This window comes from Phyllopteryx taeniolatus, chromosome 22 (assembly GCF_024500385.1).
Source record: "Phyllopteryx taeniolatus isolate TA_2022b chromosome 22, UOR_Ptae_1.2, whole genome shotgun sequence".
Classification (NCBI taxonomy): domain Eukaryota; kingdom Metazoa; phylum Chordata; class Actinopteri; order Syngnathiformes; family Syngnathidae; genus Phyllopteryx; species Phyllopteryx taeniolatus.
This window is the reverse complement of record NC_084523.1, coordinates 9,285,602-9,312,117: the sequence shown is the minus strand read 5'-3', so window position 1 is coordinate 9,312,117 and position 26,516 is coordinate 9,285,602. Positions and strand designations below refer to the sequence as shown.

General features: G+C 45.0%; 4 protein-coding genes across 14 annotated transcripts in view; 3 read left to right on the top strand and 1 right to left on the bottom strand.

Moving 5' to 3' along the window:
• The first annotated feature begins 3,976 nt into the window (after positions 1-3,976).
• Positions 3,977-6,790, top strand: myf6 (myogenic factor 6). The gene is made up of 3 exons (XM_061761445.1): positions 3,977-4,552; positions 6,384-6,477; positions 6,547-6,790. The coding sequence occupies exons 1-3, from the start codon at positions 3,998-4,000 to the stop codon at positions 6,639-6,641; spliced, it is 744 nt and encodes a 247-aa protein (XP_061617429.1). The 5' UTR covers positions 3,977-3,997; the 3' UTR covers positions 6,642-6,790.
• A 1,034-nt stretch (positions 6,791-7,824) lies between these two features.
• myf5 (myogenic factor 5) lies at positions 7,825-11,443 on the top strand. Its single transcript, XM_061761444.1, has 3 exons — positions 7,825-10,100; positions 11,022-11,088; positions 11,166-11,443. The coding sequence occupies exons 1-3, from the start codon at positions 9,678-9,680 to the stop codon at positions 11,339-11,341; spliced, it is 666 nt and encodes a 221-aa protein (XP_061617428.1). The 5' UTR covers positions 7,825-9,677; the 3' UTR covers positions 11,342-11,443.
• A 2,354-nt stretch (positions 11,444-13,797) lies between these two features.
• Positions 13,798-18,123, bottom strand: lin7a (lin-7 homolog A (C. elegans)). Of its 8 annotated transcripts, none has more exons than XM_061762340.1 (6): positions 17,965-18,123; positions 16,205-16,323; positions 16,056-16,127; positions 15,593-15,802; positions 15,113-15,333; positions 13,798-14,883 (listed from the first exon to the last, which is right to left on the bottom strand). In XM_061762340.1, exons 1-6 carry the CDS (start codon positions 18,002-18,004, stop codon positions 14,859-14,861), a joined length of 687 nt encoding a protein of 228 aa, XP_061618324.1. In that variant the 5' UTR covers positions 18,005-18,123; the 3' UTR covers positions 13,798-14,858. The 8 variants fall into 8 exon arrangements, with proteins under 8 accessions (XP_061618324.1, XP_061618325.1, XP_061618321.1 ...); XM_061762341.1 differs by having other exon boundaries at positions 15,109-15,333; positions 17,965-18,122; XM_061762337.1 differs by having other exon boundaries at positions 15,593-15,845; positions 16,056-16,323.
• A 2,187-nt stretch (positions 18,124-20,310) lies between these two features.
• The window catches only part of acss3 (acyl-CoA synthetase short chain family member 3), an 8,083-nt gene continuing 1,877 nt past the window's right edge, over positions 20,311-26,516 (top strand). The window contains exons 1-11 of one of the 4 annotated variants that reach the window (XM_061762289.1): positions 20,311-20,702; positions 21,859-22,003; positions 22,421-22,609; positions 22,734-22,868; positions 23,010-23,150; positions 23,733-23,813; positions 23,877-24,124; positions 24,184-24,287; positions 25,532-25,627; positions 25,697-25,760; positions 26,455-26,516. The exon at positions 26,455-26,516 is cut by the window's right edge and continues 20 nt beyond it. In XM_061762289.1, coding sequence (XP_061618273.1) covers positions 20,437-20,702; positions 21,859-22,003; positions 22,421-22,609; positions 22,734-22,868; positions 23,010-23,150; positions 23,733-23,813; positions 23,877-24,124; positions 24,184-24,287; positions 25,532-25,627; positions 25,697-25,760; positions 26,455-26,516 — 1,531 coding nt within the window. In that variant the 5' untranslated portion in view covers positions 20,311-20,436. Of the gene's footprint in view, positions 20,703-21,858; positions 22,246-22,420; positions 22,610-22,733; positions 22,869-23,009; positions 23,151-23,732; positions 23,814-23,876; positions 24,125-24,183; positions 24,288-25,531; positions 25,628-25,696; positions 25,761-26,454 lie in introns of those variants that run through there. The other 3 variants (XM_061762290.1, XM_061762292.1, XM_061762291.1) reach the window with 3 other exon arrangements.

Here is a 26,516-nt window from a genome sequence, read left to right as displayed (position 1 = left end):
GGCATCGGTCTGGCTGAGGTGGGGGAGGGGGCGACTAATCCGTCACTTTCCCCAATGAAGACAGAATCAACCAGGAGGCCAGCGGATCACTCGCGACTCGACGACAATACGCCGCCTTGATTACGACGGCGGCCTGTTGAAAGCACGGCGAAATGAACGTGCAGCTGCCGTCCCGCCGATAATTAGCCTGGCCGTCCGTTCGCAGGAACAACGCTATTGAGTCACTACGCCAACGCCGACCGTTTACGCAGAGTTAGCGGCCGGCTCCTCCCTGCCGCTAATTGACAAACTTCAGCCGCTAGCACTTTGAAGCGAATCCCACCCCCCTTCAGCCCCAAGATACCATCGGGGGGGGGGGGGCTCCCTACCCAGCGGCCTTTGAAACCCTAGCCCGCTGCGTCGGCCGCCATCTCGGGCCACGAGTGAGAGGAGCCGTCTGTTAGCTTAGCTCAAGGGGGGTGCGCTCGCTCCCAGTTTTGTTTTGGGTCTCAGAGTTTCAGAGCTCGGGCAGACTTTATGACGAGCGGTGGTGGAGCAGACCCATTTGATGTGTTGTTCTTTTTAACATCAGTCTGAAACATTTTTGTTGTGAGAGTGACGGTGCCGAGTGGGATCTTTTTAAGGATGTAGCATGTCTAAACAGATCCGGTCGGACTGAATTCCAACAAGTAGCCACGCAATTTTAGGCATGCTGCATCGCTGAAATGATCACAATAGCATCCTTAACTTGACCAAAATGTTCATGTTTTGCATTAAAAAAAAAAAAAAAACAAACACACACAACATGCTCAATTGTGTCTGGGAACATGAGATTAAAGACAACTCATCACGCTGTCTTTGACACTTTCAGTTCTGCCAGATCCGTTTGCTGCATCTTGAAAAGAATTAGCAAAATGTTAAATATTTGCGTTTGAGCAGCAACATGCCGAAAGGGGTCTGACAGGACTGAATTCAATCAACTCATCAAAGCCTCTCTCTTACTCAGTCCTACCAGACCCATTTAGGCCTTCCTCGTCCTTAAAACGATCACAATGCCGTCTCCAACTTGTCCAAAATGTTGAAAGTTTGTGTTAAAGGAAAAGGATGCTTCAGCACTGGACGGAAGCAAGTCGTTGCACAGTTTTTTCACAGTTTTAGTCCTGTTCAGCCAGGCATGGTGCAGCCTTTAAAAGATCTCCTAAAATGTTTAAAATTGACATCGAAGCAGCAGCATGCCTAAACGGGTCCGGTAAAACCAGTCAAGTAAGTTGTACGTACATTTCGGCCCCGTTGCGGTCCCGGTGCACATCTGGGTGAATGAAGAGACAATTAAAGGAGACTCCTACAGAAAAGAAAGCAGTTTGTCAGACAACCTCTTCATTATCTGCCTTATAAAAGTGTCTTTTTTTATTGTTACTTAAAAGTTGCTATCTTTATTCAGAGATGAGCCCACTTTTCCAGGGGCCCTCTTCACAGCGTGAGTCAGCGTACCCCCCACAACCACCCCGCCCCTCCCGATTGGCTAATCCATTTCCCAGGTGTGTAGCCGGCTTACATGCGCAGTGTCCGTCACGGAGCGAGCCGGCCCGGAGATGGGCGTCCTGCCTGTCGGGAAGAAGGGACGGAAGGGAAGGCGGGCGGGCGGGGGGTGGTTCGCTGAGGAGGGGGTCCCAAAGTTCACGTTCATTAACAAGTCTGCTGCTGAGAATTCATGTCAGCACTGCGCCTAAGTGGATCCCACCTGGAAGGACGACACGCACACACACACACACACAAACATATAGACTTTTTAGATTTTTTGCTTTCTGATTTTTTTTAATATATTTCTAGCATTATTATTTCTGTATTACTATTTTATTTATTTTTATTGACCTTAGTTATGTATTTTTTTCCTTTGTATTCCAAGACAAACATATACAGTAAATAACCACAATGGTATTTGAATTATATATAAAAAATATTTTGTGACAATAATAACTATTTGTTATTGAAACAAAGTTACGAGATGCTTCGCAATAAAAAAAACAGTCAATAAATATAGTAAAATACATGAAAAAAACAATACAATAAACAAAAAAATAATACCCTGTGGGATTAATTGTTGTATTTCAAAAGAATCGATTATTAGTAACATATATTTTTAAATGTATTTGTATGTATATAAATCTACTGTAATGATTATAGCAATGTTTGTACTGTTATTATTTAGCTTTATACAATAGCTTAGCCATTTTTGCACTTGTGGCTGAGTGCACTTTACACTTTGTTGTGCATGATACAAAAGTAGCGCTTAGGCTTTTATTTTCTTAAATAATCCAATTAGTGGATGGACTCATCAATTTGCCATTAATTTCCTCTTTGTATTGTTTGCAGACATGGAAAAAATGCAAATCAATGCTTCATTCTTGGCTAGGCTAGTAGTACGTTACGTTATGTTCTAGCGCCGCGTTCGACTTCAAAGCAAAGCAAAAAAAAAAACTAACTATTTTCAACGTGAAAATTGTGATCTTTGACAAGTTTTTGGGGGTTGCGGGACAGATTTACGCTCCGAGAGGCCTGCTCGACTTTGTGCCCAGGATATGTCATGATTCTCCCTGACAGCTGAAGCTTCATTCCCCCCCCCCCCCCCCCCCCAACACTCAACCCCTCAACCCCCGACTGACGCTAACGCTAGATTTACGGCACAGTAGCCCGCTGGCGAGAAGACGCAACGGAGGTCGCGGCGGCTGGGCCAAAAAACACTACTTTTATTTTAAAAATGCATCTCGAGTGCAAATATTCATCAAGATTCCGGAAGAGTTTCCTCTTATCACACGTCAGCTACGAGCTAACATTTGTGCCTAACGTAGGGCGGCGCAAACTTTGTGCTTAGTTTGAATTCTTTAGTTACAATAAATCAATTAGTTTATTGTTGTTGGTTTTTTTTTGTTTTTTTTTTTAAGTGAAATGTATATGTAAAATTCTCTTTTTTATTTTATTATTTATAATAAAGGCAGTAACTCCTTATTTAATATAATATGTATGTATGTAAAACATTTTGATTTGATTCTTTACAAAACAAAATGAACCAATAATTGAACAAAATCAAAGCTCGCTGAGACGCGTCATCACACAAGGTCAGGCAGTCGTATGAAAATAGGAATCCTCCACATTCCCGACGGTGGCGTTTCCAATTGTGGACTTGCAACGGGCTCATACATCAGCAGCTCCCAACTTTTAACTTGTGAGGGAGGTCACACAACAATATCGGACTGTAGAAAGCAATTATCGGATTAGCCAGTGTTGAAGGGCTGGGCCTAATTGGGAAAAAACATCGCATTTCTATAACATGGCTTGACGTCACGCAACATGACAATGCAAGCCTTTGTCAGATTAGTCAGCCATGTGTTTGTTTACGCTCAACTCTGGGGTGTGATAGGATTTTCACAAGCGTGCATAGCTTCCAAATGTTTTGGGAAAAAAAATCATGTGTTAGACTGCCCCCGGTGGCCAAGGTGCACAGAGCAGAATGAGCAGCACAATGCCCATTGAATTATCATGACCAAACTGTTGAATTCTTTACATTTTATCAAATTATGTCATTACTGCATGTTTTGATAAACTACTGTAGAGTCCGATTTTCATTATTAAAGAAGACAAAGGAATTTTTGGTGGTGATTTTTCGGGTGCTGGAACGGATTAGTGGCATTTCTATTCATTTCATTAGGGAAAAGTGTTTTGCGATATGAATGTTCTGAGTTAAGGGTGTGGTAAAGGACCGAATTCAACTCGTAGGTTAAGGTGCCACTGTAGTTTCATACACGTGAGTTGAAAGAAAAATGGCACTATTTGACGCACCTGTTGTGAAACGTGAGGTGACATTTGTATAGTGTGCGTGAATTTCCCACACAGTGTTTGCTATTAAAAAAAAAAAAAAAAAAAAAAAAAAAAAAAAAAAGATGGTTGCAGCCAAAGCGCCGGGTAGAGTTTCACATTCTATATATAAGCCCGGCGGGTGCCGAGTGTCGCGGCTATTTAAATGCCACAGCAGTCGCACTTGAGCAAGCACACGCCACGTCGCCGCAATATGATGGACCTTTTTGAGACCAACGCGTACCTCTTCAACGAATTGCGCTACTTGGACGACGGCGACCATGGCGCGCTGCACCACCTGGACATGGCGGTGGTGTCGCCGCTCTACCACGCCGCCGCAGACGACGACGACAGCCCGTCGTCGCCGGGCCGGGACCGGGCGGCGTCCGAGACGGGCGAGGACAGCAGCGGCGAGGAGCACGTCCTGGCGCCGCCCGGCCTGCGGTCCCACTGCGAGGGCCAGTGCCTCATGTGGGCCTGCAAGGTGTGCAAGAGGAAGTCGGCGCCCACTGACCGCCGCAAGGCCGCCACGCTCCGCGAGCGCCGCCGCCTCAAGAAGATCAACGAGGCTTTTGAGGCACTCAAGAAGAAGACGGTGGCCAACCCCAACCAGAGGCTGCCCAAAGTGGAGATCTTGCGCAGCGCCATCAGCTACATCGAGAGGCTGCAGGAGCTGTTGCACACCTTGGACGAGCAGGATCGCTCCATTAAACAAGACACTGTAAGTGGACCAGGCAGGTCCACGTCTTAGTCTGAGACTTTAAACCGTGGTAACTGCATAATGGCTAACACGTGAATCCACTTTTAACAACAGATGGGATAGGAATACAGCGGAAAGACCCCAAAAAATGACCAAAACTGACAAGTTTTTCAGATAGCAGACTAGGTTCAATAGAACGCTACTCAAACTTCAAGTATTTAGAAAGAAACTCTTCCAGGAATTACCACAAATCCAGTAATCCAACATGAATGGCTAACAATTAACACGTGAATCTACTTCAATGATCAACAAGGTAAAAGTGCAACGGAAAGACCAAAACCTGAAGAAAACTGGGAAGTTTTAAGTCAGATATCAGACTCGGAAATGCCGAACGTTACTTAAACTTGAAGGTCCTTTTGAGAAACCCCCCAGAGATACAGTAATCTAATATGAATGGCAATTTACACGTCAGTCCAATTTCGACGACCAACGAGATAAAAATGCAGTCGAAAAGACCGAAAACTGACCAAAACTTGAGACTTTTTCAGTTATCGCACTCGGAAAAGTGCAATGGAGTAAGACTTAAACTTCAAGTTCTTATCAAGAACGTCCACCAGAAATTCCCAAAGATCCAGTAGTCTAGCATCAATGGCTTACTAACACATTAATTTACACATGAATCTGCTTTTTGGCGACCAATGAGATGATAATATGATGGGAAGATTAAAAAGTGACCATAACTGTGACATTTTCAGATATTTGACTAGGAAAAGTGGATGCTACTTGAAGGTCCTACAAAGAAAGAACTCCCGGAGATCCAGAGTAGTCTAACATCAATGCCTAACTAGAAACGTACTTCTAGCAACCAGTGAGATAAATATGCGCTGGGGGGAAAAAAATGCAGCATTGACCAAAACTGGGGAGTTTTGGAAATGTCCGACTAGAAAAAGCGCAATGGAACGCTACGAAATTGAAGGTCCTACAAAGAAAGTCTGGAAAGAGCAGAGATCCAGTACCCCAACTTGAATGGCTCACTATCCATCGGTATTTAGCAGAAATGCTAACACATCGCAGCAGAGTGGATGAGTGATTCGCATGTCTGAGGTTCTGGCTTCGACGTTTGGGACTGTAGGCGTGAATGGCTGTTTATCGATGTCCCCTGCGATTGTCTGGCTTGACTCAGCTGGATAGGTACGATCCAGAAAACGTCCGACTGGGAAAATGCAATGGAAGTTCCTACTCAATCGTAATTCCCAGATTAACTGTAACAGAACATTGTTATCTGTATTTATCTGTGAAACTGTGTTCCAGAAAACCTCCGAAATTTTCGATGTCTAACTAGAAAAAGTGCAATGGAACGCTACACGAAATCGTAGTTCCAAACTAACAAGTTTGGACTTCACAGAGATCTAACAGTCACGACAGTTATCTTTATTTATCGTAATACTGCGGTAGATATCGCCCATTAACGCAAACAAAATTTTACACGGAAATTATTGCGAAGACTTTTTGTGTTGAACTGCTTGTTGCTTGGTTTGGGGCCGAAACAGCAATTGATTCTGTTTACAGGTTAGCAAAAGCACAGGGATGCTAGCCAGCATGGTTAGCTAATGTGAGCTAGGTCAAGAATCGTTTGCAAAAAGCTCACAAACGAAGGCAATCCCCCAAAATTTCATGTTAGTGCAATATTGCTTGTTATGAAGTGTATTTTTTTTTTTAAAATGTGTTTGCTTTGAGATCGGATCCCAGCGTGAGACGCGTCCTACTGAAAATGAAACAATTTCGCATGCGATCATGATGTGATTTGCAGAGCGATAGTTCCACGATTAAAACTATTTGGGTGCGTCTCCAGGCGATTGCATCGGGAAACCCTTGGAAGAAGTCCTGCGAGACCTGGACCAACACGGCCGACCTTTCCAGTGCCGGATCGGCGAACCAGAGGGAAGGTAAAACGCGCCAAACCGGAATGTTTTAAGCCACCATTAAACGTCATTTTTCGCTGTTTTTGCGTTCAGGCGAGTCGTCGGCGTCCTGCAGCCTCCTGCGTCTGTCGTCCATCGTGGACAGCATCAGCAGCGGCGGCGGCAACACGGCAGCTACGGAAAAATAATTTCCCCAATTTTCTCTAACCTCTATCTTGGTGTACATATTTTATACATGTCAAAATTCAATTGTATTTATTTTATAATCTAGTAAGGACAAACGAAGGAAGCCGTTGGACTATTTAATAATTTATACATCAAAATAAACTGCTCCAATGGTCTAAAAAAAAATTGGAGTTGTTTTTGAATGTGGAATGGGATCGCATACAAGAAATGTTTCGTGTGTGAGCTGTTTTAAGCACGAAGCAGACACAAGAAACCCGATAGCGCCAACAGCGATGTGATTTTTTACGGTGGTCTGCACCCGCCACCCCCACCCGGACCTCGACTTCTCCCACTTCACTCACCCGCTCGTGACTTGACACGCTGCAGCTCCCTCCGTGCTTTATCATCTGCACCGGGAAAGACAAGAAAAAGGTTCGCGCTCATGAAAAGTGCGCTAATATACGCTACATACGCTGAAAAGTGCGCTCATCACACAGAACATGAGGGACACGCAATGCGAGCTTTTACAAAATAATTCAACCAACTCAACTCAACTTATTCTTTTAGATTTTATAAATTTCCTTACTATTATTATGATTTACAGTATGTAATCACTGTTATTCTACCATGAATAACATTGAATATTTTGCATTGACAATATTATATCATTTGAAATACAAAATAATGCACACAGCAAAATACTTTGAAGTAGTTTCCATTTCTTATATTTTAAGGGAAATGAATCTAAATAGTATTTTAAAAATTTTAAATAATGCACCCTTTCATTTGTTCATCTTTCATTTTTCATTTAACCGTCATTTTTAAAGCTAATAGTAATAATTCACAAATCAATTAATTCATGAATAAATTCAAATACATATAAATTAAAAGTAAAGTAATGCACTATTTAAATAGTTTGGATTTGTTCTCATTTTTTTAAATGTAAACAGCAAAAATTACATTTTGATATTAAAATATATCACAATAATGCACCTATAATTGTTTTGATTCATTAGATCGTTGAATTGTATAGCTATTTGTTAAATTTGAAATAAATAAGTGTTAGGCAGTGCAATAACGTTTATATCTGCACAAAACTAAGGATAAAAGCACTGACACTGAAGGTGTAACATTAGTGCCAAAGAAAAAAAAAAGCTTTGGAGACGTGACCCTCACTTAACTCTGCCTGTGACCTCCGACCCCCGACAACAACAACAAGGCAGGCTGCCTCTGCGGCGCGCATGCGCGGACGCCCCGACCGAGACTCGGCCGCTTTTTCGCCTCGCCGAAGCTTCGCCCTCCTCGCCTTCTGAAGCCGCGACGCGCGTTTGATCGCCGACGCCGCCGATGTGTTCGTCAGCTGTGCGGGAGCAATTCGGGGGTGTCGCCGTGTTGTTTTAGGTGCGCGCGGTTCCCAGAGAGGCGAGACAAACGCTTTGGCACATTGTGAGAAATATCCGCATTGTAACCGTGCATCTGTCAACAGCGCCAAGGCACGAGAGCCACTTCTGCATCAAAACGTGCATTCGAGGACGTCAAAACGTTACGTGACAAAATCACATCGAAATTCTGTGCAAATAGTACTTCCATTTATTTCCTCACAAGGCTATGCAATTGACGTGGCAACTGTTACACTAGCAAGTGTGGAGCATTTCGACAAAACAATTTAGCACAACCGTCCAAAAATACTGACGCGACTGCAATCCGCGTGGATTAGAATATGTAACAAATGGACATTTTTAAAAGGGAAAATGTTTTGTTTTTTCTTTCTAGAAGCCACATTGTATTATTTTAAGACATACTTCTGATTATACATTGCACAATATATTTACACTTTGAAAAGCACTATCAAAAATGATAATGATCATCTTACTCTTCAATTGGTCAACATTTCAATGTTACTAAAACTCATTTGTTGTTTTATTTAAATAGGAAGCCTGCTACTTCCTTTTTTTGGGTCAGGGAAATTATGGTTTACATTTGTAACAATTTTCCTCAAATGAAGCACTTTTTTTTAACCATTACAGTTGTAAAAAAAAAAAAAAAAAGTCCATATCTAACAAATTTACACTGAAACAAAAGCACGTGTGCCTGACATCATACGACTTTTATGCCACGTAAGCGAAATGAATTTGAAAATAATTAATTAATTTATTTATTTATTTACTTTAGGGATGAAAATAACAGTAAGTGTCTTGTTTTGTAAGATAAGCTTTGCGGTGTTCGCAAGTGTAGGAAACGAGGGCCAAACAAAGAGCGCCGCCATCTGTGCGACGTCGGCGAGAGTTAACGGCGAGAGTTTGCTTCCAAGTGGAAGAAGAAGAAAAAGTGCGGCGGGCGGAATGAAGGCGGCGCCGACACCTCGGCTGACGAGCTCCGAGGTGTCGGCTTGAAATGCGACGCCCGCAGCAATTGGCGGTCAAAAGTGTCACCGACGTCTTCATAACGTTCCCGTTTGGTGACTTAAGGCAGCGATTCCCAACAACTGTGCCCCAATTTCACTTAAACGGCCAGAAAATTGTGATTGATTGACGGTTGGGCAAACGCATCTATTTTGGGGGGGAACTCATCCGCTGTCATGACGACAACATTTGTATCCAGCACTTTGGTAGTTTGTATTCATGTGAAAAATAACTGACATTTATGCGAGCAGGCTAACGAATTAATGTATCTTTGTTGATGTAGCTACGCTAGCGACAATGAAATACTCTTCCGCTCGGTGGCAGAAGGTGCATCATTATTTTTCTCTGGCGATGCGCTGCGAGATCTTTCAAAAGTAAGATGGGTGCCTTTGCTCAACAAAGGTTGCGAAACGTTGCGTGAAGGAGCAGCGACAGGCTCGCGAGGGGGTCCGAGTGGGCCCGCGGTGGGAAAAGATCAGCGAGGGCAGATGTGGGAATGTCAGCAGGCAGGGCACAGGGGGGTGCGAGGAGGGATGGGGCAGGGCCAACGGGCCACGGTAATTAGATCTGGCCAATGTGGGCCCCGGGGCATAAAAGGGGGGCCCGTGGGCAGCAGACCCCTCACATCCCTCAGAGGTCGCCTCAGCTCCCAAAAGCATGGACGTCTTCTCTCCGTCGCAGCTCTACTACGCGCCTCCGTCCCCGGACGCCCTGCGCCCGGGGGCCGACGACGACTCGGACGAGGACGAGCACGTCCGGGCCCCCGGCGCGCCGCCGCACCAGCCGGGCCGCTGCCTCCAGTGGGCCTGCAAGGCCTGCAAGCGCAAGTCCAGCTTCGTGGACCGCCGGCGCGCCGCCACCATGCGGGAGCGCCGCCGCCTCAAGAAAGTCAACCACGCCTTCGAGGCCCTGCGCCGCTGCACCTCGGCCAACCCCGGCCAGCGCCTGCCCAAGGTGGAGATCCTGCGCAACGCCATCCAGTACATCGAGAGCCTCCAGGAGCTCCTCCGAGAGCAGGTGGACCACTACTACAGCGGCTCCGAACCCGGGAGCCCGCTGTCCAGCTGCTCCGACGGCCTGGTGAGACCCCCGTGCACCTCCGTGAGCGCCCTCTGCCCTGACGCTCAAAAGCCAACACACATTAGACACCATTTTGCCAAGCTAGCGTTTCCTAATCGGGGTTACCATTAAACTACCAGGGGACTCCTTTTTCCCCACAGGTGCGCCAGTGACACCCCGAAAGATACGAGCGGGGATTTTAGTGTCTGATTCACGGTGCCGGGAGATGGCCGGAAAGCGACATTTCCAATTCGGAAGTGATCTGGCTCGCTAAGTACACCCCCGCAGGCCAGCCCGTGTCACTTTGCCACCCGCCCTCATCAGGAAAACATACGTTCGAGAAATGGGTTACTATTTGAGATGGACAGACAGCGAGATGTCCAATTTGCCTCACTACATTCGCTTGGCATTTGTCATAATCCACCTTCAAGTTCTTGTCCTAGAAATGTGTTCGTTTCGCGATAGAGGGACGCCACAATTTACAACTCCAAGCCGTCGCATCTCATGTTTCCACTGCAAATGTCTTTTTGTGATGGCTTCCCCACGGATACTAGTTTGAGTTCAGAAAAAGACATTTGCAACCCTCCCCCCCCCATCACGTGTGTCACCCTTGGAGACAAACATCCGTCGGTAGCTGCTAGGTACATTTTTTGCGATGACTTTCCCACTGCTGCTAAAAATCCATTTGACAGAGGTAGGCAGGAAAAAAACGGGAGCAATCGGAACGCCTGGCGCACCTCTGTCCGGACGGGGCGCAGATTTACAAGTGTCGTCTCGCACTGACACAATCGATTGGCCACGCCGGGGAAGGACAGGAAGGAGCCCTCGCCGCCCTGCTTTGGGCTTCGAGGCGCGCCCCCGCTACTCGCCCAGGATTTATTAGGCTGTCCGCAATCTCAGGAAGGCCAGAAATATTTATGTATTCTGCTTGTTTTTTTCCAGACGGACGGCAACAGTCCGGCGTGGCCGCAGCTCAACTACGGCAGTACTTATCCCTACGCAAAGAACGGTGAGAGCACTTCCGCAACGCCGGCGCACCTTTTGCCGTGTCATCCCGGTGAACAACAAACCAATCTCCCCCCGCAGAGAGTTTTTCCGACAAGGCGGCGGGTGCGTCCAGCCTGCAGTGCCTGTCCAGCATCGTGGACCGGCTGTCCACGCCCGAGCCGGGTCGCCGCCCCGCCCGGGCCGTCCCGTCGCCCGCCGGCTCGGCCGACTCGCGGCCGTGCACGCCGGGTAGCCCCGTCTACCACGTCCTGTGAGGAACCGGGCCGTTTTTTTTGTACAGTACGTGATGAAATTGTAAATATGAAATGTAAATGCTCATTTATTGCCACACTCATTAAATATTTTCCTTTGTTTGGTCAAGAACTCTGGTGTGGTTTGTGTCAAAATCAAAGAAATGAACCTCATTCAGTGGCTTTTGCACACTGACATGTTTAGCATCTCTGTGTGTTTGAGGGAGGTTAAGAACGGGATTGGCTGTCGAAGGGCCGACCGCGTGTACCTATTTGTTCTTCCCGACCAAATGTGAGTCGTCATCATCAACACCCTCAACCACTCTATCCCATCGACACGTCCGCAGTAGAGAGCAAATGGCCTTTAGTAGCACATATTGTTTGATTGGGAAGGGGGGGGGGGGGGGGGGTCTTGTGTGAAAGGCCTCGCCGCTTCAAGGCTCCCATCCTGACGTGAAAAAATAGACGAGCTTAAACCCTAAATGACATTCATGTGCTATGCACTATTGAACATGACTTGCACTTTACATCGCTTCACTCTGGGTGAAAATGTCACATTTGAAAGAAAACTAGACAAAAGGACATTTCACTTATGACGTGTGCTAACAGTGCCCTACATTGTAGATGAAGAAATATAAAGTCTCACTTTCACTTGCTTGCTAAAAATCTTTCACTTACTTTTAATATGTAAGTGTAACTGTGCTGCATTGAGGGTGAAGTATTTCTATTTTTCATTCAAATAGACAAATTCATTCCCTAAATGTCACTTATTTTCCTGAACTATTATTTGACTTACTTTTAACATGATGCTTACTAACCTTTTTGGTTGAAGTATTCCAACTTTTTTTCAACAAAATGGACAATTTGACTCCCTCAATAAAATTTGTCCAAATCCTATTATTTGATTTACTTTTCCCAAGACGTGTGCCATTCTGTTACAACTATTCATACATTTTAAGAAATGTAAACAAACTCCCTAAATGAAATGTATTGGCCAAAAATATATATTATTTGACTTATTTTGAACATAACTTGTCCCAACTTTCTGGGTTGCAGTGTCAAAGTATTCATTTAACTAATCTGATGTGTTTATATATTCATAAATGTTTTTAGCATCAATGTAACGCATCCATTTCCCCCCTCAACAGCTTTGTTTGCAGCACTTTCCACTCGTGGCGCGAGCGGGCAACGGCGGGCATAGCGGTGGGCATTGCAGGCGGCGGCTTCAATTGCACTGACCTCCCCAACTTTGTGCGCAACACCGCTAAATGTCAGCCGTGACGCAAAGTCGTGCTCGCGTGCCAGGCCTGTGTCAAACAAAGCAGGATTAGTACAAAGCACCTTTTCATTTGTTATTATTAATATTAGGAGTCGTAATAATAGTAATTTACTCATTTAAGTCATCTGTTTAGATTAGACTATTATTCTAAAAAAAAAAAAATTCATGGGCTTCATTCATTTAGATAAACTTTTGTGCTCAAGGGCCACATTTGAGTCATTCATAGAAGAGATTGGTGTGTATGTATATTACGTAAAATAGTTATATTTAATAATACAATAATAATGAATTTTCATTTTTAAAATGTTTTATTTGTAATTAATTTACTCATAGTTATTCAGGCAAAACGGTTTTGTATTAATCTTTTTTCTTTTATCATTTAGAACAAATAATTAAACAATTAAGTACAAAACGTTTTTTTAATATTTATCTATGTTTAAGACTTTAAATTGTATTATTGACAATAAATAATTGGACGATTTAAAACGTATATGTAACATTATTTATTTTACCAGGATATCTTATTACAATAAAATAACTATATATCAAGCAACCATTATTTTAATGAAAGAAAGTATGTATATATAATTTCTTTACATATAACTAATAACCCAGCCATTACCTGTAATACCGCGACATGCCACTTGAGGAAGCTGTTTCCTTACTATCTCTCTTTGCCACTCAATTTAATTTCTTGACTCACAAGTAGTACATCAATTTATAAAAACTTAACGTGACACCAACCTAGTAAGCGTACCTTACGTTTTAAAAAAAAAGATTATTAGTTTGAAGTCTTTTTCCCATCGTTGTATACGCTAAATAAGCCACTTGGCTCGCTCATTCAAAACCAATTCGAAACACCGGGATGTCAGCTCGGAACGCACGACGGCAATACTTTACCGATTTAAATAAGCGTAAAGGTAATATAATGTTGTTATTATAAACAGTAAGCACTCATGGGCATCTACCTTTCTCGAGTCAATAAACTGTGAATGTGAATAATTGACAATACCTGTCTGACAGTCATCAACATCCGGTCAAGCTACGGAAGTTAGCATGTTGTGCCATTGCTAGTATATTGATGCTAGTCTGCTGCCCCCTGGCGGCAAGAAGGCCAAACAGATAGATGGATAGACAGCTAGATAGATAGATAGATAGATAATTTATTAATCGAGTGAGGGAACTGAAGTAAAAACAAGTGTTCAATGTACACAAGCACATATGTTTATTTATACAAATATAGTATGTATAACAATTGCATATCAACAATGTCTTTTTTTAAGAATTGAAATGACTGCAAAGTAGAAAACAATGCAATGCAACCCAAAAAGAAAAGTATTAATTATGATCATATGACTGGTACAAATCTGGCAGTGTGGCACGTGTCGCACTTTAAATGAAGCGATCACTCATAAATGCTATAAAATGTGATGATAAAGTGTAAATTCTTGTGGGGTTTTTTTTGGTCAGTTTGGCATGGATAGAGGACAAAAGAATAAGTCGAGAAAATACAAACATACACACGCACAAAATGGATCTTTAAAGTTTCAACACGAAAGAAGGAACACTGGATTATTAAACATTCCACATTTTCATCAGCAATGATTGTCAAAATACCAACACCCACATCATCTGCACAATCTAAAGACGTCCAATAATCGTCTTTCGACATATACACAAAGAGAACAATAAAACTCTGATCATAAATATAATAAACTATGTCAAATAAAGATAAATCTGGGGTATTTGGGTTGGAACTGACTGACATTCAGCTCGTCTAATGGGGAATTATTGCACAATAATCATCATTAAAAATCAAACACATTTTGGCGCAAATAAGAAACAAATGAACATTTTCATTATTTTAATAGTGAGTAATACTTCATAATCCAAATCATTAATTGCTTGCCTGCCTGCGTGTTTATTGCTAAAGCTACTGGATACAAAACGAGTCCTTTGCTACCAATCAAAACAGTATTTGCCTTAAAAATGACGTTCTTCCACGAGCACCATGAGGACTGAGGCATGATGGGAAAAAAACAGATGGACCGATGCAAAGAAAGACCATAAAGAGAAGACAAAAGGTAAAACGCAGACGTCGTCATCCATTGTGTTCCTTTTTTCCAAAGCACCGAATTTGGGACAAAACGCTGGCGCCGTTTTTCGGCGCGGAACGCCAGGATCGGTGGGAGAGTCCCGTGACTCCGAGAACTTGGCTTTTGGTCGCACTTCCGAGAGATCCGGCAGATGTCACCTTGGCCTTCACTTCTTCTTCTTCTGGAACAACCTGACAAACCAGGAGAAGAACACGCTGAGAGCAGTTGTCTGCTGCAAAGCCACTCAGCAAACTTTGTGCTAGACTCAAATGCAGTTTTGCATTTTGTGTTATCGTAATCTCATTCATTCATCTTCAGAATTGTTGACAATGTCAGGAATGCAAAAATAATATGATTTTATATCAATATTGCAAAATGCGACTTTACCGCCCCGTCACAGCCATGAAGCGCCTCACCTACGACGTGTGGTTCTGCTGAGCGGACATGTTGTGCTGCTGCTGCTGCTGCTGCTGCTGCATGAGCAGCTGCTGCTGCTGGCGGCGGCGGGCGGTGCGCAGCTTCTCGAAGCGCGCCTCCATCTCCTCCAGCACCTTGGGCGTGTAGCGCACCACCAGCTTGACGCTCTCCTTGGCCGCCTTCAGCAGCTCCACCGCCTTCTCGTGGTGCTCGCCCTCCACGCTCTGCGAACACGCAAAAAGGAAGTCAGTGGTGGGGAAATAACCAAGCATAAATACTAGTTTTCTGTCTAAAACGGCAGACTGTCTGTTTCTTTTCAGACGAGGCTTCTTGAGACTTTTGTGTGGGTCTACGCATGTCAGACAGGTCTACCAAATTTCCAGAATGACAGACTTGCTGACCGATACGTTCATTTGTACAGAATGTGAGTACGTTTGCCTCCTCTGGCATGATACAAGAAGCGTAAGCCGTTACTGGACGCACCACCCCGTTGACGGACAGGAGCTGGTCGCCTCTCTTGAGGCCGCCGTGGCGCTCGGCCACCCCGCCGGGAATGATGCGGGAGATGTAGATAGGCGAGTTCTGCTCCTTGCCGCCCATCACGTTGAAGCCCAGGCCTTCCTCCGTCTTGGGGAGCTCCACCACCCGCGGGTGGGAGTGGCCCTCGCTGGCGGCGAAGGCGGCGACCGTGGCCTGCACGCGGAAGAGACGCCGGCTGCCGATTATACATTGCATCCTACCTGACGAGACAAGAATAGTCAGCTGCGTTCCCTCCCTGAACGCTTGAAAGTCATTGGTTAAGGGGTGCGTCCCAATGCTTCTGTCCGCATTAGCGTCAGCTCCGTACCCCGCCGATTATACTGATATCGACCTTCGGCCGACTTTATCCAGGCGAGACCAAACGATGTGGCAATCGCGCGAGAGCGGAGGCAATTTCGGCTCTTACCTTGGCCGTGGCTCTGGCCTGGTACTCGGGGCAGCCGTTGACGTTGATGGTTTCGTGCATGTACTGGTACACCTGAGGAGAGAGACGCACGCGGGAATAGGCGCACGGCCGCCGCACAGCGCTCGACCCGGACACGATCGGCTAGTCACCTCGCGGATGGCGGTGCAGAACTCGCTCTGGAGCACCTTCTTCAGCGACTGCAGCTTGTAACCGGGAACGTCGCCCGACTCCTGCAGCTTCTCCAGCAGCTCGACGGCCCTGGCGACATCTGGCGGGCAAAGACAGAGCGGCGCGTTGCCGAGCGGCGCCTCGATAGGCATGATTTATTGATGATTTGCCGAAACGGGCTGCTGTAGGAATACGAAACTTTTGTTTCCATGTCCATTGCGTGTTTTTCAAAACGATTCATTCACATCAAACACGGGCCGCTTTTCATAGCTACGCCTAGATAGGCGCGATTCATTGATTCGTGAGAATTCGGCGGGCTTGTTGTTCTTCAGCGTCATGAGATGTAGTGCCCAGAGAGAAGACATGACGGTGTAATTGCACTCCACTCTCCATTATGTACAAGTGGGTCGTCGCGCCGGCTGTGAAAACACGGACCGCTCCGGCACACAAAGCAGGAGGAGGGAGGGGAAAGACCCCAGAGGACCGCCTCAAACACATGACTTCCATGGGAAAGTCATTTCCTTCATAACAACAACAGGAAGAGCTGCGATGAACCCCGCTCCGCGTCATTTTCAACTCACAACGTCACAACAACAACGATACACGCATGATTCGCCATGAGGCCTTCATTGGTTATAAACGGACTTTTCGAAAGGGGTGTGCACATTTTCCCAAACTTTTAAAGCCGCGCACCCCCCTTCGACATCCCGTCAAGAGTTGGCGCACCCCGAAAACACACCTCTTAAAAAGTCACTTCACAGTGTGGCCGATGAAGACAAACTGGTCAATCATACACGCGTTATTATTTTAGCTAAAGAGTCACAACTTTGCTGTGCGCCGCAGTGAATCATTCCGCAGGAATCTTTTCTTCGTCATGTGCAAACATGAATGAAAACATTCCGAACGCGGGACCAACTTATTGCGCATATGCGACTGACAGGTTTGCAAATGCGGAATTGGCAGTGACGAGCGTGCGAGCGGAATTGTAAAAGTATTTATAGTCGACGCCTGCTTTCGGGGTCGGTGCCACGGAACAGCCGCCGTATCTCCTTTCCACTTTCGCAACGCCAATATCACATTGAGGCGTGCGGATTTTGGTGGCGCTTTTAAATGGTTAAAAAAAAAATCATAATAATGATAAAAATATAGCCGAGAATCCATTTTAATTCATTAAAAATATATATAAAGATGATCATTTACGGTATGAATAAATAATTCAATACTTGTGATTACATTATATGTTTATGGGAATTTAAATGACACTACTTTCAAATGATAAAATAATGTTTTCAAAAAAACCAGTGATCCGTTTCGAGTGCTATTAATTTGACAACACGTTTATTATTGTAACCAGTATCGCTCTTAATAGAATTCCCAATGTTTGGCATATAGCTGTCAGTGTAGAAGAAAATGCAAAATTATTAAACATAAAGGACGCGTGCACGCCTGGCTAGCGCACGTGAACGCGCATGCTATCGCCGAGCAGGTTACATCATATGAATAATAATAACACAAATAACGATGGCACGATGATAATATGAATAATAAGCGTTGCTGCGTGTAAGCACGTGAACGCAACCTCGCGCATGCGAGCACCCGAAGGCAACATTTACCCCACCGAGCCAATGTTTGCTGATGGAGCGTCGGAACGACGCAAATGTTTGAACGTGGCGTCGCGTGCTCATTGATGACGAATTGAACAGTAGAATGTTGAGGAGGGGAAAGAGGCTGCGGTCCTTACCTCGGTCCAGAGTGAGCGGCTGTTGGAGCACCGTCGCCATGACTCGACGACTGAATGAGGAGGGCGAGGAGCACGCCAGCGACGACAACAACACTGGATGCGGGCTGCAGCAGCTCCCAGGGGTGGGAAAAAGAAGGGGGGGGGGGGGGGGGGGGAAGGAAGAGAGAGAGAGAGAGAGAGAGAGAGAGAGGGGGGGGGGGGGAAAGTCACCCTGTCAAGAAAAAAGAAAATAATGTGAGAGCACAACATGAGCCACTAACATTAAAAAAATAAATAAATAAATAAAAAAAAGACTGCTACGACTGTCCTTAAGCTGCATTTTAAAATATAAATAAAAAGATTTGGGGGGGGGGGGACTAAAAGCTTAATCTGATGACATCACACTGAGAGAGAGAGAGAGAGAGAGAGAGAGAGAGAGATGTAAAGGCATAAATTGACTCCACACCCAAATGCATTTATTATTATTTTTTTTTACTAATAGTGACAAATATCTAAATATAAAATGATTCATAAATGATATTGATTCATGAGAGGAACTGCATATTTACAACAGCTCAACAGTCAGATTAACTCCATAATAAAATGTACATTTTTGTCATATTTTTACGAATAAAGGCAAAATAATATAAATGGTGATAATCACGGGCACAACAACTATAAAATGGGAAATAACATTCAAGCAAATACAGATTTAAAAAACTATAGAGTACTAAATGACCTCATCATAAAATTGTACATCAAAATGCAAAATTGGAAACTATTAGTTAACCTTTAACTTGTACAACTTGAAAGCTTTTTGGGGAGAGGGAAAGTAAAAACAACTGAGATAATGTTGTTGCACAAGTGCACACACCCTCTTATGAATGGGGATGTGGCTGTGTTCAGAATTGCGCAATCACATTCAAACTCACCTTAAATGTGAGTCAGCACACACCTGCCATCATTTAAAGCGCAAATAAATTCAGGCGGGAGCGTATGTCAAAAGGGCAGGTGCTTGAGCCCCACCTGGGGTGTATGTGTGCACGTGCCTGGGCGAGAGAGGAAGAGAGTGGGGTCGCGGGCAGCACAGGAAACACTTTTGTGAGCAACAACGTTAGAACAAAAGCACAAACGTACCCCATAATAATCAAATGTTACTCCCTTGACAACAAACAAATCACGTTACGTGACATCATTGATTGAATGCTAGACAGAGCGGGAACAGGCATGTGAACGATTGCTCCACATGCACGACCTCCATCACACACGGCCCCTGACCTCACGTGCACAGGATTAACGCATACGTAATCCAGCCATCCGTCCGTGCGTGCGTTCATCCGTCCATCCGTCCGCCCATCAAGGGAGGTCGACAGTGATGAATTTAAGCTCTTTGGGATTAGTCCTCGTGTTGACGTCTTTCCACAGAGCAAAAACCTCTCACTGGATTTCAAAACCGTCCAATCACAAGCATCCGGCTCCACATTTTTTTGTTCCTTTTCATTCAAAAACCAACAACGATGAGATTTTAGGAGAAAAAGGAAAAAACTTGCTTGTCATTTGGACAGAGACAAAAACAAAGGAAGCCAATAAAAAAAAAAAGGCAAAATAATTGCTGAATCAAAAAAAAACCAAACAAAACATTTCACATCTGCACACAGAAAAATCACGTTTGGTCACATGATACAATGTAAAAATTAATAATGCTTCAAAAGGTCATATCAAATAATCAAATTAATAAAAATGTATTTGCATTTTCAAAAAATTTTTTTTCCTTTTATCCTCCCCCCCCCAAAGAAATATCAGAAAGTGATTTTTTTTAAATTGGAAAAAAAGAAACCAGCACAGAAATGAAATCATGAATCATGAAATATGAATAATTTGAATAAAAATATATGTAAAATAAAAAAACATTGACTTACAAAAATGAATTTTATTCAAGAATTGCTTCATTATTACAAATAATACAAAAATTTAAAGCTGCATTTATTTGATGAGCTGATTGGTTCATTGATATATTCTAAATTCTAAAAAATATTAAAATAAAAAGATACATATACATTAAAATGCATTTTATGAAACAATTGTTACAAGAGTTATTGTGAATAAAATATGTAAAATAAACCATTTTACAGAAACATTCAACATTCAATCATTGCTTAAGTATTTACCATGAAATAAATCATTCATAACACATTAGCATAAATGATTAACAAAAGAAGCTATTTGACATATTTTACAGACCTATTTTAAAATGCCAACCCCTGCTGCAATGAAGGCACATTTATACATGAGGTCACTAAAGTGGGTTGGCATTGAAAAGAAAAGAGGGCACGGTTAGCAATCCAGTTCAAAGTTCACATTCCCAAGGATGCAAGTTGGAGTTCTCCACTCAGGTGGCCTCTGACGTCACCGGAAGTGCCTGCGTGCGTGTGGTTTTGTGGAGGCGAAAACTGCGCTCAAGCTTTCAAAACAGAAGTAGAAGAAGCAGCAAACATGCACGCGCTAATCCCTAAAGTGTGCACAAGGAGCAACACTCTTGGGAGACGCCTGTGGGGCGTTTGTGTTTCTGGGAAAACTGCAAACGCACAACGCGGCTGCGTGGACGATGCACGCGAGGCGGCGGCGGAGCGGTACAGCCGAACCTTCGCGGAGGCCCGGGACCGGCCGGAGCAGTACTGGGCCCAAGTGGGCCAGGATATTCGCTGGTTCGAACCTTGGAGCAAAACCCTGGACGCGGAGGACCCAATGTTCCCTCACTGGTAAGTTTTTAAAAGACGACGCTTGGAAGTGGAACGTGAACGCATCGCCAGCTCATGACAACAACACGTTTGCTCAATAAAAAGTTGAATTTGATTGCAGAACGGCGATGTTATGGTTGAAATAACCTTTATTTTCGCTTAGAAACGTTCTGTTGGCAAAGTGCAAAGCAAATGCAAACGTTCCGTGGTGTTAGTTGGAATTACAACAAAACAACAAACTCAGCAAGACAAAAATAGACAGCAGAGCAAATGCACTTTTCTTTGGCTCACCAAGCAATAGCTTACAAAATAAAAAGTACAAAAAATGAAAATAGAGTCGTCTGAAAAAAGTACAAAAATAATAATAATAAAAAAAAGTACAAAAGAGCGATAACATGATGAATTAATTCATAAGTAATCCGAAGCAATCGGAAGAACAGAAGTTTGACATTTATACCCCAAAAATATGTCATTTAATCATGTTAACTAACTTTCTTAGCATCTGTTATTGCTTTTTATGTCGCAGCAGATGCCATCTTTGTTTTTGCCAACAAAAAAAGTAACATGACACAAGTGCAAACATAACATTTGTCTTGTATGCCACTAAAACAAGTCTTTTTTAGCTTTCTAATCAGCTAGCTTAAGATGTCAGTTATTATCGTTAAATTGCTGCCGCTATCTTTGTTTGTTTGGCTGAAATAATCATTAAAAATGTAAAAAAATAAATAAACGTAACAACACAATTACAAATAGAAGATACTCCAAATGTACCTTGTATTTCCCTAAACTTAGCTCATTAACTAACTTCCCTAGTGTCTGTTATGGCGCCAGCGATCTCACTTACCAATGCATTTTCTTTTTTGCAAAAAACAAACCAAAACAAATATCCTAAGTACATAAAATTGGTCTTGTAAACAAGCACTTTTGAGCATGTTGGCTTCCAATTTGGCAATGTTCGAGGTCGCAGTTTCACTTCCCGATTCATTGTTGGGCTAATGAAACAAACGCTAACAGAATAAAGGTAAAACATGTATAACAAAAAAAGTGAAAACAAAAAAAAAAGCTGTACCGATAATAATAATAATAGCAGTTTTATTTCAAGGCCCTATCACCCAGCCCAAGTCGAATGTGTTAGATATCATTTCTTGTGTTGTTGTTGTTTTTTTTTGTTCGTGAGGTTTGCGGGTGGAAAGCTGAACATGTGCTACAATGCCGTGGATCGCCACGTGGAAGACGGCCGCGGCGAGCAGGCGGCCGTCATCTACGACAGCCCGGTGACTAGCACCAAGCGGATCATCACCTACCGGGAACTCCGGGATCAGGTAGCGCGCGTTCCGAACCGCGGAGTTAATCCGCAAAGCGCCCAAGAACGCAGTGGCAGACTGTGAATTGGCTACCCGGCCCTTCAGTGGGGACTTCATCCAACTCCCGACTCAAAGCGACCTACGCGGCCGTCTAAAGTTGAATATTGTGGAAAAAATTAAAGTTGGCAACGATTCGCTGCACACCAAGCGATTGCGCACCGAACATCTACTGCAAGTCAAAAACTGCGAACCTGTATTCGGTACATATAATATACTGCATTGCATTTACTTGTTTATTTAATTGAACCACAAAAACATGGTGTGATTGTCAAGTGCTGCAACATTAAGAGAGTAGACAGTTGGGAGTAAATTAATACAATTTCATGCACCAAATATTGGAACCGAGTGTATTTTAGCATTTGTACTTTGCTTCAGGTGTCGCGGCTAGCCGGCGTCCTGGTGAAGAACGGGGTGCGCAAAGGCGACCTGGTGGTCATCTACATGCCCATGGTGCCCCAGGCCATGTTCGCCATGTTGGCGTGCGCCCGCGTCGGCGCACCGCACAGCCTCATCTTTGGCGGCTTCGCCTCCAAAGAGCTTTCGGTGCGCATCGACCACGCCAAGGTGATCGCAAGGGTTGCTTTGACTGGTTTTGCTTGTTGATTTATTCGCGTTAAAGAAACAAACATCATAATTAAAGAGATGAGACGACTAGATTCAAATGATTTTTGTTTCATGTTTTTGGCAGCCCAAAATGATCCTGACCGCCTCGTTCGGGATCGAGCCGGGCCGCCGAGTGGCCTACGTGCCCCTGCTGGAGAAGGCCTTGGAGCTCAGCTCTCACAGGCCCTCCAAAGTACTCGTCTACTGCAGAGACAACATGGTGAGGACCCACTAAATCCAGCTATAGACACAATGGGTCACAGGAGCCTTGTAGTCTCAGGAAGTACAAGTACTAATAAGTAAAAGTTCCGGGAATTTTTCAACGGAAAGCAACTTTTCTGTGGCGTTTGTGTCCTGACAGGAGAAAGTGTCCATGAGCGGGAACTCGTCTCTGGACTGGGACGAGGAGATGGCGGGCGCCCGACCCCACGACTGCGTCCCCGTCTCCTCCGAGCACCCGCTCTACATCCTCTACACGTCGGGCACCACCGGAACCCCCAAGGTCACTCGAGTGCCGCCATTTACAGCATGTCGTCGCCCGCCGAGCATTTAGCATTGATCAAGAGTTCTGGAATATTTCTTGCATTCAGTTAGCTGTTTTTACTCAAATTGTTTTGGTAAAATGTATGTGGTATTTTTTTAAATTAATTTCTCTCATCAAAAAATGTGTTAAATGATTTATTGTAAATAATACAAGAATGTTAATAAAAGAAGTACTTATTTAAATAATTGCTTAATTGTGAATAAAATAATTGCTTACTTAACACATTCACTGCCATTGACGGCTTTAGAAGTCAAATATCCATGTTAACTGGGAAGGCTGGCAGTGAATGAGTTAGTATTATTTAACAGTATATTATAATTAAAGTGTAGTTATGTTTCAAAATAAGAAAAGAGTAAGGAATACAATTGTTAATTATTGATTTTTAACCTCATCTACTAATGAGCGGGACCGTGTGTCCCTTCGAAATATCAGCTGGGCCCTTCGAGCGCAGAAGTCTGCCCGACCCCGCTTTAGCGCGCGCGAATTAGCTAATAAAATGAGCAAGGCAAATTTGCAGCAGTTGCCGTTTGCGCCTCACAGGGCGTGGTGAGGGACACCGGGGGGTGCGCTGTGATGCTGAAGTGGACCATGTCCAACGTATACGGACTGCGCCCCGGAGAAGTAAGCACAAGTATCGGCTTGTTTTGAGCGCGTTTGAGCACGGCGGCTAACCTGCGGTCGCAGGTCTGGTGGGCGGCGTCGGACCTGGGCTGGGTGGTGGGCCACTCGTACATCTGCTACGCCCCCCTCCTCCACGGAAATGTCAGCATCCTCTACGAGGGCAAGCCCGTGGGCACCCCGGGCCCCGGCGCCTTCTTCCGCGTCCTCTCCGAGCACGGCGCCGCCGGCATGTTCACCGCGCCCACCGCCGTCCGGGCCATCCGCCAGCAGGACCCCCACGCCCGAAGCGGGGCGGCGTACCCCCTCCCCAGGTAGTCGGCGGCGAGACGCCCCGCGGCGGGCGCCACGATTGACGGGATTTCCCTTGCAGGCTACGCTCCGTCTTCCTGGCGGGAGAGCGCTGCGACGTGGAGACGCTGGAGTGGGCCAAGAGGAGCTTCGGGGCTCCCGTTCTGGATCACTGGTGGCAGACGGGTAAGGAAACGTACACAACATCTGGTCATGTTTTGATCCTATTACATACAGCGGACCCCCGCGATTCATGGGGGATAGGGACCGAAAATCCGCGGATAATTGACACCCATATTAATTCATCGCATTGGGGGAAATGATATATATGGGCGGGGTACACCCTGGACTGGTTGCCAGGGCACATATAAACAAACAAGCATTCACACTCATTTACACCAATGGACAATTGAGGACACTTTTCAAAGAAGCCAACGTGTTTGGAGAACGGGGGAGGGCGCCCGCGTACCAGGAGCAAAGATTTGAATTTGTTTCCACTAAATGAGGCCGAATCTTTGGTTCCAGGAATTTTGACAGTTTACCGACGGTTTATTTGAAGTTGGCGTGTGGTGTCGGTCGATTGTAAACAGAGCGGCTCGTACGTTCACTCTCCCGCTTCACTTGTTTGGCTCGCCGAGCTCCTTGCATTGTTTTTTTCCGGCCGGGCGAAGGAGCTTCGTTATCCCCATGTGCGGCCGCCTCAATCGGACGGCCGCATTTCCACCCGCTGCGCTCTCGCCATTCTGTCTCGGAACGGAACAACACGCCGTTTTGACGGTTTTCCTAATATTCTGACCCACTCCCGCAGCTAAAGTAGGTCACCGCACTAATAAACATCTTTCCCACCAATCAAAAGGAAGCGCTGTTATCTGGTTGTCATCATTTGAGTCTTCCGCTTGCTCGTCTGCCATTTTGGAGGCCATTATTAATCCGTGCGCTATTTTCGGAGGCGGAGGCGGCCGCCGATGTCGTCGGTGTTGCCGGGCAACAAATGTGCCTTTTCCAGCTGCTAGCGGGGACTTGATGAGCAAATGGCACGCGGATAGCAGTCTTCATTGTGTGGCCAAAATCATCAGCGCCTGAATTAAAATGTGAAATATTCATTGTGGCGCCGGGGTATCAAAATTGCTTTTCTCTTACGCCGACACTTGCGAGCCGGGAGGACGCTCTGCGCAACAAAAAAATAAAAACAATGGAATGAATTCCATGCGTGAGCAGGGAAGGTGAGAAAGATGAGGAAAGAAGCGAAAGAGGTGTGGAAGGACGGCGGCTAACCTTTGGTCGCAGAAATGAAGCAAGGAAAGAGGAAGGGAGGTCAAAGGACAGAAAGACATTGAAATACGCCACAAGGAGGAAGCAGGGAAAGCCAAAAAAGGCGAAAACACAGCACGATGAAGGACCGAAAGACTTTTGCTTGTGTTTTCTTTCAGAGACGGGCTCGCCCATCACGTCCACGTGCGTCGGCCTGGGCGACTCACTGACGCCCCCCGCAGGCCAGGCCGGCAAACCCGTGCCGGGCTACGACGGTGCGACTTCCCCTCGGATTCGAACCCCCCGCCTCCCCCTAAAACTGAACGTCGTCTTTGTCTTTACAGTGACGGTGATCGACGACCGCATGCGGCGGGTCAAGCCGGGAACTCTGGGAAATATCGTGGTGAGGTTAGCCTCTTCATCATCATCATCATCATCATCGCCGTCATGTGACCTGCTTCCTGTCTGTTGTCGCTGTGTAAATCCCCCTCTTGGCACGCAGCTACTGCCAAGAAACCTTTCGAAATTTTTTTGGAAGGTTTTATTTAGAGGAGGGGGACAGCTGCTGGAGCCATTAAATCCGTTACGAGGACGTTAACCGCACTTCATGAATCAAACTCGGCATTTTGTTGGCACTTTGACCAGGGGGGAAAAAAACAAAACATTTGAGAGATACGGAGAGGAGGGAGAAGATGGAAAGATGTTGAGGGAAGGGGAAAAAAAAAAAAGAATCATTTCGATGGAAGGAGTGAAAGTGAAATGAAAGGAAGGCAAGAGGAATGGATAGAAGGAAGGGGCAACGAGAGCAGAGAAGGACGTGAAGACAGAATTGAAGGAAAGGAAACAAGACAATGGAGGAGGAGGCATAGGCGGGATTGCAACAAAGAAGGAAGGTGTACAGACAGGATGGAAGGAAGGCCAAACGAGACGGTGCGGAAGGACATCAAGACACCATTGAAGGAAGGTAAAAAGAGAAAATGGGAGCAACGTGAAGGTAGGAGTGAGAGAAGGAAGTCAGGCCTTTTCAAGTCAACTTCCAAGCCCCAACTGCACTGACTCCTAGAAGACTTGCGTACTTCATTGCTTGTGTGCTTGCGTGTAGATTACCTCTGCCGCCCGGCGCCGCGTCATCTCTGTGGCAGAACCCGGCTCTTTTCAAGGAGA

Excerpts from the sequence above, each read along its gene's own strand:
- myf6 (XM_061761445.1), top strand. The coding sequence starts at position 3,998 with ATGCCACAGCAGTCGCACTTGAGCAAGCACACGCCACGTCGCCGCAAT. Across the intron at positions 4,553-6,383 it reads GCTCCATTAAACAAGACACT|GCGATTGCATCGGGAAACCC; the intron begins GTAAGTGGACCA and ends GTGCGTCTCCAG. Across the intron at positions 6,478-6,546 it reads ATCGGCGAACCAGAGGGAAG|GCGAGTCGTCGGCGTCCTGC; the intron begins GTAAAACGCGCC and ends TTTTGCGTTCAG.
- myf5 (XM_061761444.1), top strand. The coding sequence starts at position 9,678 with ATGGACGTCTTCTCTCCGTCGCAGCTCTACTACGCGCCTCCGTCCCCG. Across the intron at positions 10,101-11,021 it reads CCAGCTGCTCCGACGGCCTG|ACGGACGGCAACAGTCCGGC; the intron begins GTGAGACCCCCG and ends GTTTTTTTCCAG. Across the intron at positions 11,089-11,165 it reads TTATCCCTACGCAAAGAACG|AGAGTTTTTCCGACAAGGCG; the intron begins GTGAGAGCACTT and ends CTCCCCCCGCAG.
- lin7a (XM_061762336.1), bottom strand. The coding sequence starts at position 16,375 with ATGCCTATCGAGGCGCCGCTCGGCAACGCGCCGCTCTGTCTTTGCCCG. Across the intron at positions 15,846-16,055 it reads AGGCCAGAGCCACGGCCAAG|GATGCAATGTATAATCGGCA; the intron begins GTAAGAGCCGAA and ends CTCGTCAGGTAG. Across the intron at positions 15,334-15,592 it reads TCCTGTCCGTCAACGGGGTG|AGCGTGGAGGGCGAGCACCA; the intron begins GTGCGTCCAGTA and ends GCGTGTTCGCAG.